This window comes from Rhinoderma darwinii, chromosome 7 (assembly GCF_050947455.1).
Source record: "Rhinoderma darwinii isolate aRhiDar2 chromosome 7, aRhiDar2.hap1, whole genome shotgun sequence".
In the NCBI taxonomy this organism is placed as follows: Eukaryota; Metazoa; Chordata; class Amphibia; order Anura; family Rhinodermatidae; genus Rhinoderma; species Rhinoderma darwinii.
This window is the reverse complement of record NC_134693.1, coordinates 9,668,245-9,682,953: the sequence shown is the minus strand read 5'-3', so window position 1 is coordinate 9,682,953 and position 14,709 is coordinate 9,668,245. Positions and strand designations below refer to the sequence as shown.

The 14,709-nt window shown below is 46.0% G+C and overlaps 1 protein-coding gene across 1 annotated transcript in view; it reads right to left on the bottom strand.

The window, feature by feature from the left end:
* Positions 1-435: 435 nt before the first annotated feature.
* Positions 436-14,709, bottom strand: part of HOOK1 (hook microtubule tethering protein 1) — a 52,160-nt gene continuing 37,886 nt past the window's right edge. The window contains exons 9-22 of the mRNA XM_075832702.1: positions 12,247-12,404; positions 12,024-12,164; positions 11,441-11,642; positions 10,203-10,313; positions 9,979-10,066; positions 7,877-7,937; positions 5,907-6,047; positions 5,296-5,389; positions 5,160-5,194; positions 4,996-5,081; positions 3,782-3,882; positions 3,014-3,115; positions 2,803-2,871; positions 436-605 (exon numbers count right to left, since the gene is read on the bottom strand). Coding sequence (XP_075688817.1) covers positions 456-605; positions 2,803-2,871; positions 3,014-3,115; positions 3,782-3,882; positions 4,996-5,081; positions 5,160-5,194; positions 5,296-5,389; positions 5,907-6,047; positions 7,877-7,937; positions 9,979-10,066; positions 10,203-10,313; positions 11,441-11,642; positions 12,024-12,164; positions 12,247-12,404 — 1,539 coding nt within the window. The 3' untranslated portion in view covers positions 436-455. The remainder of the gene's footprint in view (positions 606-2,802; positions 2,872-3,013; positions 3,116-3,781; positions 3,883-4,995; positions 5,082-5,159; positions 5,195-5,295; positions 5,390-5,906; positions 6,048-7,876; positions 7,938-9,978; positions 10,067-10,202; positions 10,314-11,440; positions 11,643-12,023; positions 12,165-12,246; positions 12,405-14,709) is intronic.

The following is a 14,709-nucleotide window of genomic DNA, read 5'->3' as shown; positions in this document are numbered from 1 at the left end:
CATCAGTTCACTACAAACAAGTGACAACTCCGAGGTCTGAGGCACCAAGTGCCTCCTACCCAGCGAGGCCATTCTGTGGAGGTGAACACACGGGTCTCCGTGCAGCAATCATCGTTGTGTCTCCAGTGAGTGGAGGTGACCGGTCATTTAAAAGACTTCTACAGTAACAAACAATAAAATCCAGTTAATATCCTTATATACAACAGTAAGACATAAATAAAAGACTTACATTCTTATAAGAAACTCTCCCTAAAACAAAAGAAAATGCAAAAAAACTAAACAAAGAGACATTAGTTCAGTCAGTGGCTGTAGAAAGTCATCGAGAGAACTTCAAGACAAATTGTCCACAAGGGGGAGACACAAGCGGATGACCTGCATCGCCTTTTCATTACACTACCACCGTGTTTGATTTAAATACTTAAGTGCACTTCAGTGTATGCGTTATCGCCTGCGCTTTAATTAGGAGAGGCGGAATGCACGGCCACGGAAACGTTCCTCCTCGAGTTGGTCACGTGACGCTGTTGAGACAGGAAAGATCTTCCCGAGGAACCCGCCCCACGTCCTGCTAAACGAGACTCCATTGCCAACTTGTGGTGCTCGATGCTCTGCAAAAACAAAGTCATCTGTAAGATTCTCTCTCTATCTATCTATCTATCTATCTATCCCATATCTATCTATCTATCTATCTATCTCATATCTATCTATCTATCTATCTATCTATCTATCTATCTATCTATCTATCTATCTCATATCTATCTATCTATCTCATATCTATCTATCTATCTATCTCATATCTATCTATCTATCTATCTATCCCATATATATCTATCTATCTATCTCATATCTATCTATCTATCTATCTATCTATCTATCTATCTATCTATCTATCTATCTATCTATCTATCTATCTATCTATCTATCTCATATCTATCTATCTCATATCTATCTATCTCATATCTATCTATCTATCTATCTCATATCTATCTATCTATCTATCTATCTCATATCTATCTATCTATCTCATATCTATCTATCTATCTATCTATCTATCTATCTATCTATCTATCTATCTATCTATCTATCTATCTATCTATCCCATATCTATCTATCTATCTATCTCATATCTATCTATCTATCTATCTCATATCTATCTATCTATCTCATATCTATCTATCTATCTATCTCATATCTATCTATCTATCTATCTCATATCTATCTATCTATCTATCTATCTATCTATCTATCTATCTATCTATCTATCTCATATCTATCTATCTATCTATCTATCTCATATCTATCTATCTATCCCATATCTATCTATCTATCTCATATCTATCTATCTATCTATCTATCTATCTATCTATCTATCTATCTATCTATCTATCTATCTATCTATCTATCTATCTCATATCTATCTATCTATCTATCTATCTATCTATCTATCTATCTATCTATCTATCTATCTATCTATCTATCTATCTATCTCATATCTATCTATCTCATATCTATCTATCTATCTATCTCATATCTATCTATCTATCTCATATCTATCTATCTCATATCTATCTATCTATCTCATATCTATCTATCTCATATCTATCTATCTCATATCTATCTATCTATCTATCTATCTATCTATCTATCTATCCCATATCTATCTATCTATCTATCCCATATCTATCTATCTATCTCATATCTATCTATCTCATATCTATCTATCTATCTCATATCTATCTATCTATCTATCTCATATCTATCTATCTATCTATCTATCTATCTATCTATCTATCTATCTATCTATCTATCTATCTATCTATCTATCTATCTATCTCATATCTATCTATCTATCTATCTATCTATCTCATATCTATCTATCTATCTATCTATCTATCTCATATCTATCTATCTATCTATCTATCTATCTCATATCTATCTATCTATCTATCTATCTATCTATCTATCTATCTATCTATCTATCTATCTATCTATCTATCTATCTATCTATCTATCCTTCCATCCATCCATCCATCCATCCATCTATCGAGTAGTGATACGTGGGCCTCCCTGAACATGCTGCATGTAAGGTCAGTGTAACTATGTGTGTACTTTGATGTGTACGTTTTATATCTATACGTGTGGGTGGGTTAATAAGCACTTGGGTGGGACGGTGTTTGGTTCTGTGTATGTGGGAATTATATTGCTGTAATATTTGGGCACTGGCGATGTTTTTTGCGCGCTGTCTGGCACTATGGTATGGAGCTGTATTAGCCTAGTGTACAGCATTGTTAATTGTGCACTATATGGCACTATTATACGGACACTGGCAGTGTTTTGCACATTATATGCCGCTACTGTTTGGACACGGACGCTGCGATTTGTGCACCGTATGGCAATCACTGTGAACTGTGCACTATATAGTAATGTTATGTGAACATCGGCACTTATTCTTACGCGCTGTGCGGCTCTATTATTTGGGCAGTTTGACAATATTTGCGTGATAGTGCTATAGAGAATAGCACTATTATGGAGGCACTGGTGCTATAGTTTGCACACAACTAGTGTAAACCACGGCAACTTATCAGATTCCAGCTTTACTCTTCTAGGACCCTGTATATCTGACTGGTTGTAATAAGGGACTACTCCGGCTTTTGTCTTCTCTATTTTACATAAATGAAGCCCGCTTGATTCTTTCCTTCCACAAAAGTGTAGGGGCCCCACCAAATGTTTCGCCCAGGGGCCTACACCTTCCTTATCCGGCCTCCTCCAGTCAGACAGTAACATCCCGGGATGAGTGGCTCTCACCTTGTTGTACCAGGCCGTCACTATCAGCTTCTCCTCGTACTCGCGCAGTTTTGCCTGCTGACACTCCGTCTGTTCAACGAGGAGGGAGAAGACATTGAATTCTGTGCCGTCACGTGTGCGGAGGCGGCCGTGATAATGACCGGACTATACAATATCAATAATAAGTGGGCGCCGCGCCTCCATGTCCCTCAGTTTGGGGATCACCACTCACCTCCAAGTGCTCGATCCGCCGGTCTTTCTCCGTCATCTGCTTCCTCAGGGACATAATTTCGGCGGACGCCGGATTTAATTTAGGATCTAAAGTCTTTATTACCTGAAAGGAAACAAAATGACCAGAAATGACACGTTATGGTCTATATGGCGCAGGGAGTGCCGGTAGCTTTACCTTTCATGACTCTAAACCAACATACGGTAAAATTCCAATTATCCGGCATCCCAAGGACGACCAAGTTTTCTGGAAACTTCAAACTATTGGACAGACATGCTCAGAAACTAAAATGGGGGTCCTGCATACATTTTAAGTCTATGGGACTGATGGAGACCGCCCGAGGTCAGCGCTTGGCTGTATCGTCACCCTCATAGACTTTGAATAGTGACAGAGCGAATGCTCGACCGCCACTCTGTTCAAACTCGGGACTCCGGTTCATTGACTGGTGGGGGTCCCAGCGATGATACATTTATCGTCCATCCTGCGGATAAGTTATAAATGTCCTTTGTGGGACAACCCTTTTAATGTACACTATGAATCCACAGGGTGGCGCTGCAGCAGTCCAGTGGTTTCAACACAATTTTAGAAGCGAGTTGCAAATTAAAGGAACAGAACATTTTGCCGATATCTGGATCGGTAATCGCTTTTTGGGCATTATTTATGAGCCTGCAGCTGATCCCCGTCACTACTCCCTGGAGGCGCACGGTCATGTTCACAGCACAGACGAGCGGCCTCCTTCCTACAGAGATGTTCCTCTTCCTGTACACTTACGTTTCTGGCCTTTTCCAGGTAAATCTTATACCGGTCTTCCATGGCTTTCATGTCTTCGTCCTTCTTGCGCAGCGCGGCTTCCAGCTCCTCGACCTGCTGGGCTGTACGAGAAAAAGGAGGATTTGTTACAAGGGTGAGATCATTCTCCTGGTCAACGGCTTTTTATGAAAGGGCCGTCCATGAAGCTACAAATCGTGCCAGGTATTCGTAGGTCACATGACATTGAGTAAATGGCAATTTCCATATGTCAGAGGACGGGACAGTGAGCGGCTCGCAGGGTTATGGGACTGTAACGGTTATATGAAGACTATGATGGTGGTAAGCGCTCATACTGCTTGTCTATACATGTATGGGGTCGAAACAACCATATTTTTTAATTGTATCTATAGTTATCTAAATAAGTCCAGAACGGTGTTGATTATTTCCATAATATATCTTTATAGGAGTAAACGGTCTGCTTCTCTGATACAAAGCTCCAAATCCTCTGCTATCCTGCACGCAGCTATAGAGGTAAATAAAGTTCTGCGGCCACCACTAGGGGGAGCTCACTGCATACAAAATTCTACAGCTTCCATTGAACTCAATAATAAATCTGTCTTTAGTCAGCTCCCCCTAGTGGTGGCTGCAGGCAGCAACCAGAATTAAATCAATCGAAGGGATATTCCCAAGATGAACATTTATCACCTATCCAAATGTCTGATGGCTGGACCCCCCATTATCACTGGTCCCAAACCCCCATACACTCCTCATTGTAACCCCCCCCGCCCCCGCTGTGAGTAAGAGCATGAATGAATGGAGCATCGGTAGAGCATGCGTCCTAGCACTCCAATCAATGTCCATGGGGCTGTTGGAAACAGCTATACTGTACTCGGCTGTCTCCCTTCCAGTCCTATAGACTTTGAATGGAGTGGCACTGCACATGCTGGACCGATGCTCCATTCAAAGTTGGTTGGTTTGGGACCCACACAACACCGTTCTAGTGATAGGTAAGTGTCCCAGTGGTCAGACATTTAGCATCTATCCTGGTGATAGGTGATAAATGTTAATCTTGGGAATACCCCTTTAACGCTATGAAGGAAGTGACCAAGGAGATTTGGAGCTCTGTTTTAGAAAATATTGGACCTATTTGTATTGGAACACTTTAATTTAGATGTCTGTCCAGTGACAAATTCTCTTTGAACCTACCACCAGGGGGCGTCATCAGTTGGACTTACCACTCTGATCCGCTGCATCAGGTTTTAAATCTTCCAGCTGTTCCTTCTTGGTCTCTATGGCATCGTGAACCTCCTTTAACTTTTCCCTGCAGAGAAAACATTGATCATAATTTGCGCTAATGGCCCTATAAGTCTTCTCTGCCTCCAGATAACCAGACACTTACATTTGTGCTTCAATTTTCTTCTTCAATGTGTTGGACTGGAAGAAAAGGTGAGTGATGTAAGTTCACAGATATAAACATGATAGGACCACAGCACAATCTTTCTGTCATGCATTTGGATCATTTTTTTTTTACTTACTCCAGCGCCTTCTGTTTCACTGCCCTGGTTCTGCAAGGATTTCTGCAGATCTCCAATCTGCAGCTGCAATTCCTCCACACGACCCAGGTTAAGCCTGTTAGACAAAAAGAATTGAAGAAAATATTCACAGCAAAGGATCAGAACTTTACCAAAACTCTCTACAAAGTTCAATAGAAATCACTTTAAAAGGAAGATGTAGTTCCACAGTTTGGTCACTAGATGTCAGCAAAGAACATCAATTCCGTCACATCGCCAAGAATAGCGCAGCATGCATCGCTAATCTTGCCTTGAAAAAACTGGACCCCCATAGTAAGTCAATGGGGGATGTCGTATAGCACTTGTATCCATTATACGATGGATCCGGCAGAGCGTCGTGGCTTGCGTTTATAACAGAAACACATCACAGATGTGAACGGAGCCTAACCTGATGAGGGGACGTGGCAGAGATGGTGACTTTGGTATGCAGATGAACAGTTTGCTTTTGCATATCTGAATGAAGCGATCCCATATACATTGGGACAAATTTCAGGGTACTCTGACAACTTCCTTCCCACCAGTAGTTTGATGCTTGATGCATTCACTATGATCTAAACAGCGTGGATCCTGCTCACCGGTTCTCCGTCTCCAGCTCGCTCATCTTCCTCTGTTTTTCTTCCAGCTGAACCTGGAGATCTGCGATGCGCTCGTTCTCGGATCCCTCCTGCTGAACTTGTAGCATTTTATTCTCGTGCTGGAGTCGAATGAACATTTCCCTGCAATGAAGGCAGTTCAGTTAATAACCCACAGAAATATCTCCTGCCACGCTCTGCCTAAAGCCGCCCATACAATATCCCCCTGATCTGATCAGCACTCTGGTATTTTGCACTATTGGGACGCGGGATGGTAACGGAGCGAACGCTGCAGGGGATCTGGAGGGATTTACTAAAGAAAGTTTATGATTTGTTTAAAGGGATTTGTTTTATGAAAATCTGATGGATGCCACTGCTTGACAATGTCGTGGGGTGATGCTGATGTCAGAACAGGAACAATCCCACTATGAACAGCAGAGTCCTGTCTGACAGTCTGGTTGGTAGGGACACACTGCCTAACAACCGCAGTCTTTAAAATTGACGTTGTCAGACATCACGTCCCTAGCAACCAGCCGGTCTCAGATTACTCAAGGCAGAACAGTCACTGCAGATAAGGAGCAAGACTTGTGGGGACTAAAAATTCACCTTTCCCTATAGAGAACTGTAAGGCCATGTTCAGACGTGACGTAGTTTTTCCGCCGCAAATGTTGGTGCAGATTTGGGGCAATTACGTAACGAATCTGCAGCAACATTTGCATATTTGACAGGTAATTCAGACGTTGCAGATATCACAGCGGACTTGCCACAGATTTCAGTTTTTGCATTGCAAAGGCTGAAATCCGCAGTGAAATTCCGCTTCTTCTCCGCAACAGCCAGTGTATGCTGCGGAGGGAAAATTCTGTACCGCAGCCTATGGTCCGCAGCGGAGTTTTCCGCAACGTCTGAACTAAGTTTCCTAAAAATGTATTGAAACAAATGTAAAAAATGGCCGCTGGAGAATTCCACTGCAATTCCGCCACATGTGAACGTGGCCTTATAGGAACATGTTTGTAAAGATCAATTTAGGAGAACATCCACTTTAACTGAAAGCTCAAGGACCGTGGTTGGATCTGGCACTTGTCTAGAGGTGGCCGTCCACTGCCGACAACTATTCCTCCCGACTCCCCTATAAACATACACAGTCGGCTCGGCTATGTGTGACTATTATAATGGGGAGAGGGTAATAAGCAGCTCCTCTGGCAGCAGGGTGTCTACTGCAGGAACACAGGATCAGACATGGTGAAATCTAACACAGCTGATCCTTCTCTCCTCCAATATCTGCCGTCGGGGGAGATTCAGGACTCCCCCATGCACATTAGTCACCTGGTACCGCCACAACGGTGTCATCACATGTATTTGGGCGCCTTATAGGCTATGTAAGCCTTTGAACACTTTTTATATATTTTTTCTAATAAAACAATGTATCATGCTGTTTAATGTAACTTTTTAATTGTTTTTTTTTACTTTTTCAGATACAGCTTCTATGTACCCCAAGATCTTGCAATGAAACCTGAACCCGTCAGGTCAGCGGGACGGACAGATTTGGTGACACCGGGTCCTGCGTGTCTCTCACCAGCAGAATCCAGCGGTTAATGAACTTAGATGTGATCGATAACAGGTGGATTCTGCGTTTCAGAGAGGACCCGCGGTCACCCAAGCCGTCAGTTCCGCTGCCCTGACGGATTCAGGCTTCATTGCAATAAAAACAAATGAAAAAGTTGCAATAAACTCCATAATACATGGTTTTATTTTTTTTTTAAAAGTGTTGAACAGTTTACTTATCCTCTAAGACTTCTTACTGACTGATCGGACGTTGCGTTTCCTCCATTTTACATGACCGGACTCTGTTCCCTCTTTGGCCATAAATAGGATGAGATCCCAGTACAAGGAATAACCATTCGGCGCTGGTTTTCTTCTCCACCACGATGGGATAAAATACACGAAGATCTACAATCCTGAACGTCATTACTCACCGATATTCCACTGGCAGAAGCTCAGCAGCCAGATTGTCGTTGTTCTTAAAGCCGGATTCCCCTATAGAAACATCCAGAAGATGAATGGGAGTCAAGGACGGGGACTCTGATAATAAACAAGATACAGAGAAAGATCTACCCGGGCGGATTATATCATCAGCAGCCCCTACATCAACCAGTACAGATCATCATAAGATACCGGTCACTTATAGCGGAGCAGTCACCATTATACTGATCTGTCAGATACACAGCGGAGTCCCATTATTATGACCACCATCTAGTACAAGTAACCGGCGTGTGCAGCACGGACAGCGCTAGACGGGCGGGGAGTCATCAATAAGGTGCTGGTCGGTGGTCTCCGGTATCTGGCGCGTCGCTGACTGCAGAGCATCCCACATTTACTGGAGGGTGCGCGGGGGAGGATCCATAGAGAGAACAAGACGATCGAGGTCCCACAGATGATCAATTGGGTTCAAGTCTGCAGAATTAGGGGCCAGGGAAGTACTTGGAGGTCTTGGTCGGGCTCTTCCTGTCGGACATTTCTAGCCGTGTGACGTGTCGCATTGTCTGGAAGATTCCACCTGCCCCAGGGAGACAATCAGCATGTATGGGGGGGGGGACGTGACCTGCAACGATGGATTCTTCCCCAAATCAGTTCAGAGCCGTCCACATGGATGAGTGGCCCAGAGAATGCCATGAAAACATCCCCCGACCATAACGCTGCCGCCACCGGCTCGTGTTCTTCCAGCAATGGTTGCCGGGAGTTTGTTCTCTGATGTTTCTCGCCTGACACGCCAACGACCCTCCTTTCCATGAAGCCGAAAACGGGACGTATCGGAGAAGACAACCCTCTGCCAATCACCAGCGGTCCAATTCCGATACTGCCGCGCAAATTGAAGCCTTTTTTCCGCTGCACCTTTGTTACATTGGAGCAGTGACCGTCCGTCGGCTTCGGAGCCCCATACGCAGTCGGGTTCACTGAACTGTTGTATTAGACACACGTCTGATCCCCCCCTGGTTGATTTTCCCGGTGAGCTGCTCCACTGTAGCGTGCACTTCAGCCCTCGCGCACCTTCGTAGCCGGCATTCACCTCTCACATCAATGGCACGTGGTGCTCCGCAGTTTCCACATTGGTTATTCCCAATGGCGCCATTTGTCCACTCACGATACACTGTCACCACAGCAGCACGCGAACCGTTCACAAACTGCGCTGTGTGAGAAACACCGCCACCCTGGACCGAAAGCCGATAATCATCCCTTGTTACAACTCTGATAAATCGCCCCTTTTACCCATGACAACAACGAGTGATATGTGATCAGAGAGCCGACCGCACCTCTTATATACCCACCAAGCCGACACATCACGTCATTCATGGGCTGCGCTGCCGACGTTGAAAGAAAGAAGTGGTCATAATAATGGGACTCCGCTGTGTATTTAGTAGAAGATCGCACTGGTGGAGTCCATGAGCGCAGACCACCACTGATCCAGACAGAAGGGGGTCCCAGAAACTGGTAATCTCATCATTGAATTGAATGACCCTTTGAGTTAAAGTGAGAAAAATCTTACGCTGAAGGGTTAAAGCGCTGCACAATGTAAAGGGGACCACACACTGTCAGCCGGCAGATATTACTCCCGACCCCCATACACCTGCGGACTTGCATGTTTATGTCATTAGGGAGAAGGCTATAAGACGCTGACGGACTCCACTGGTCGGTGGCTCATCTCCCGCGGGAACAAAGGATCGGGCATGTTGAAATCCAACATGGCCGATCCTTCTTTCCCCCAATACCTGCTGGAGGGTGGAGTGGCCCCATACACAGATTGTGGGTTTATATAGACTATCGGGGTGTTAGTTCGAGGGGATCGGCTTCTGTAATCGCTCAGCAGACGCTGCAGGTGAATTGTAGCATTACATGGCAGCCATTTAAATGTTACCCAGAGTTCTCTGCTTTGGCTCGTAGATGTGGTTCTCGGACAGGGGACCCCCCTCTGAGACTTATATGGAGAGGGGTTGTCTTTATGAGACACCGCTGTAGTTTAATGCTCTAGATCCGGTGACGCGCCCCCTACTGGCCCCCCAGTATGTCCACAATGACTCACCAGACTGATTAAGGTGATCCTGCTGCACCAGGGAACATCGCAGCTCCTCATTGGTTTCCTTCAGAGCATCTCGCTGGACAATCAGTCTCTACATAGTGAAAAATGTGCAAAAGTACATGACCTGAACCCGTACTCTAGTACCTGATAGAGCAGATACACGGCATGTGTGTGACCCGGACCTGTCCCTCCATCATCCTGGACCATAGTGACCCCACAACTGTTACCTCTTTCTCTTTCACAAGTGCTTCCTGCTTCTCGCGGAGTCGGGTCATCTCATAGGCCATGGTGTCCGCTCGCTTGGTCTCCATAGACAGCTTGGCGTGCAGGTCCTGGACCTGCGGAGATCAGAGAAGATGTCAGTGACTGATCACGAGCAGGTGACTGATCGATCATATTCACACGGCAGGGATACAGGGGACAATCAGGTGCATAGAGGGGGGGCTCCATAGCAGGAATAACAATGTGACCCCCCCCCCTCCTGGTGACACGTCATCATCCCGACATCCAGGGACTGGGCAGGTTTGTCCCCTCTGTCCCCCTGTAGCAGAGAAGAGCAGCAGGAACATGGAGACTGTTCTCCCCTTATTTCTGCACATCTTGTGGGAGAGGGGGAGTCATGTGCGGGACTATACTGATCATGAGGTCGGGGGGAGGGGGCGAACCGGAGATGAGGCCTAAAGCAGCTGCCTGTCTGGTACAGTAGAAGAAAGTGCGTGGTTTTATGTACCTGGAGAAGTTGCTATGGCTGCAGTGGAAATTAGAGGGGGTCCTTGTCAGGCCTCGTGGGGGAGTCGCGGTCAGACCTCATAGAGGTGGTACAGAGCAGGACTCAAAGAGGGCACCGGTCAGTTCTTAGAGGGGGGTCCCAGTCAGGCCACATAGAGGGGGTCCTGGTCAGTTTTTAGAGAGGGGGTCTCAATCAGGCCTCATAGAGTGGGTCCTGGTCAGGACTCGTAGAGGGATCTCAGTCAGGCCTCATAGAGGGAGTCCTGGTCAGGCCTCATAGAGGGGGTCTCGGGCAGGCCTCATAGAGGGGTCTCGGGCAGGCCTCATAGAGGGGTCTCGGGCAGGACTCTCAGAGGTGGTCTCAGTCAGGACTCTCAGAGGGGGTCTCAGTCAGGACTCTCAGAGGGGGTCTCAGTCAGGACTCTCAGAGGGGGTCTCAGTCAGGACTCTCAGAGGGGGTCTCAGTCAGGACTCTCAGAGGGGTCTCAGTCAGGACTCTCAGAGGGGTCTCAGTCAGGACTCTCAGAGGGGTCTCAGTCAGGACTCTCAGGGGGGGTCTCAGTCAGGACTCTCAGGGGGGGTCTCAGTCAGGACTCTCAGGGGGGGTCTCAGTCAGGACTCTCAGAGGGGGTCTCAGTCAGGACTCTCAGGGGGGGTCTCAGTCAGGACTCTCAGGGGGGGTCTCAGTCAGGACTCTCAGGGGGGGTCTCAGTCAGGACTCATAACATGTTCTTACCTGCCGTTTATACGTCTCCAGCTGGGCGCGGGCGGCGTTGGCTTTCTTCAGCTCCTCCTCCAGGCTGACCGTGTTGTGCATATACATTAAGTTTGTGTCTTCCAGAGATTTCACTTGTCTCCGCAGGTCGCTCAGGTCCTCCAGCTTCTTGCGGTAAGACTCCACCGTAGATTCCAGCTTTGCGGCTTTATCTGCAGTCGATCTGCAATAATGAAAATTTGGGGTTGTGAATACATTTTGCTAAAAATCTCCAAAGTATTCACCCCCTGGATTCTGTCATTGGGCTACATTTTTTCCATTATCCCTAACCGCCTGTACTGAAATGTATTTACCCCCCCCCCCCCCCCCCCCGACCGTAACATTTTATCTAAAACTAAAACCTATTATTTAATATTTATTAAGCAGTGAACTTTAGGCTTTGCCATAAACTGTGCCCCAAAAATGTTGCAAATGGTGACGTGCGACAAATATAAAGGCTTAGGCCGGTGTAAGACACGGAAGTCGTAGTTAATGTGCGCCATTGTCTTTTCCCGTGGTGATTTTTAGGAGCGCTGTGTGAATATTGGCCTGTAAGAAGCGTTACCTGAGGACATCGATTTCGTCTTTCAGAGCCCTGGACTCCTCGGCCAGGCTGGCCAGCTCATCGTTCCTGTTCTGCGTCTCAATCAGTTGCCTCTCCAGCTCCTCGCAGTGCGCCCGGTAGTCGTCCTTCGCCGCTTCCAGTCTGTCAATCAAACCAGATGGAAGTCTTAATGTTGGGACGAGGCCCCTGAACGTCCCTCATTGAGGCGGGGGTCTGCTGTTACCTGTAGTTCTCCTCCTGCAGCTGCTCCAGCTGGATTTGGAGATATTTCTTTGCCACCGTGGTGCTCGGTTCTTCGGAGGAGTCTAACTGGTTTAGCCGTTCGTTCTGGACCTCGTTTTCCGCTAGGAGACTATTTCTTTCTTCTTGTAGACTGCCCACCTAGGAGATAACCACGAACGAAGGTGAATAATACAAAAAAATACTGTCACCGTGTGCGCGCGCCAAACATCTCCCCTACGGCTTAATATAAACATCATGTATGTGATTTGCACGCCATTACTAGTCTTCTGCATTGTGCACCCTCGTAGCGCAATCTTTCTAGTGTGACGAGTATAAGGATCGGGCGGCTTGTGTCATGTGATACCTGGAACAACTCCATTTCCGTGAGGTAAAGGGGGTCTCTGCATTGGACAATCCCTACTTGTTAGAAGGGACCCTTGACAATAAGCTGATCACAAATTGTCCGCCTGTTGTGACCCCCAGCGATCAGCTGTGATCTGTGGGGAAACCTGGCAGTAAGTGTTCAGTTTCCCTACAGCGCCACCACAGGAGAAATGAAGTATTACAGTGTCCAGTCATATCAATGTGTTGTCTGTGTAATACAGGACAGGTCATCCAGAGAGAGAGAGAGACGCTCTATGTAACCGCTCTCCACCCTGACCAAGAGATGAGGATCCTGAACAGGGGGACCCCCCCCCCCCCCGCTATTAAACCAGAATTCCTTAACGGGTTGTGTGGAAATGGGTTTTCGAAATGGGACGTCCCCTTTAACATGTTCTACGATTTGATTAATGCAACTTTTTCTTCCCATAAAACCCTATGGACTTGCATCATAGTTGCGTCATCAGAGCGATCACGTTCCAGCTGAAGCCGCGGCCAGCCAGACATTTCCCCAGCAGTGGACGCTGCCATGTAGTATTACATGGCGGCCTTTGAAATAAATGACTGTCCATTTAATACATGGATGGCTCAAATCGGCCAGAACGGGGGCTGCTCTAACAAAGTGGCTCATAGAGTGGGGTCCTGAGCGAGAGGACCTCTGTCTAGGACGTCTATCTGCCCTAATAGAGCATATGGCCAAGGCTCGTCTATACGAAACAACCCTTTTAATCCATTTGCAACATGGCAGCAGCCAGAGATTATAGTTGGGAGTAATTTATATGCATTTGGTGCTTCACTCCGTCTCCGTTGAAGCCGATGTTGAGTTCTATGAAAACCTCTCAACACCAAGTATGTCTGGAAATCCTTATAATCTAATATCCAGTAGTGTGCACCTCAGTATAAGGACTCCAGATTATTGGAATTTTGCTGCTCAGAGATTGGAGAGCCCTGATATAGAAGGACGTTACATCAGGTATAAGAGTTGATGTTTTATCTATTACGACATGAACACACAGTGATTGCGCAGCACGTCCCGCTCGCTCTATTTGCTCGAGAGCTTCCAAGGTGGTTAGAAAAATAGCATCAAAGAAGAAGCCAAAGTGTGAGAGCGCGCGGGCGCTGCCGGGTCAGCGGTGTGATGAATCCGCCCGCTACTGGTGCTGCATGTGAAGAGTGAGATCTGCCCGTCTGGTGCTGCGAGTGTGAAGATGAGGAAAAAACACCGATCCTATATGAAAAAGTTCCTAAACTGTGACCGGTCTAAAAGGGGAATTATCTCAAGGACAACGGGGGATATCAGACCAACACCCTAATAATTCAGAACTAGTTGGTGCAATTAGAACAATTAAATGAAATCAAGAGGCAAGAAAATAATTAGCTCCTCCCAAAGAACCTGAGGGGTTGTGTAGGATGGAAAAAAACACGGCTGCTTTCTTACAAAAACAGCACCACTCCTGTCCAGAGGTTGCATGTGGTATTGCAGCTCATCGCTATTCACTTCAAGGAAGCTGAGCTGTAATACCAGGCACAACCCATGGACAGGTGTGGCGCTGTTTCTGGAAGAGAGCAGCCATGTTTTTCTAACCCTGGACAACCCCTTTAAGAGTGTTTTTAAGGTTACAGGTGATCACTAGGGGTCCCAGTAGGGGGGGGGGGGGGGGACACACCCTTTAATTAGCTTATTTTCTGGAAACTTTCTTAGTAAAAAGGTGGACGACCCCTTTCATGAATTTTTTTTAAGCATGTAGATATATGATGCCGTCAGGTTTTTGGAGTAGTTTCCTGCAGATTTTCAGGAAACTTGTAATAGTTGGGCCACTAAAAAAAAATCAAAAAAAAAAAAATCAGGTTGGCTCCTGAAGTAGATTGACACAATTCGGATAGGTATATAATATATTTCACATAGTGCACCTGACTGCAGGACCAGACTACACAGGGTTTGTTTGTAGTCTGTAACCATGGAGACGCATAAATCTGAATAGAAGCTCCAAATATTAAACAGTAGGGGCAGCCATATTGGTTACCACTCAGCTTATCCAGACACCGATAGAACGAAGATTCGGCTATATAGAATTATAACTCA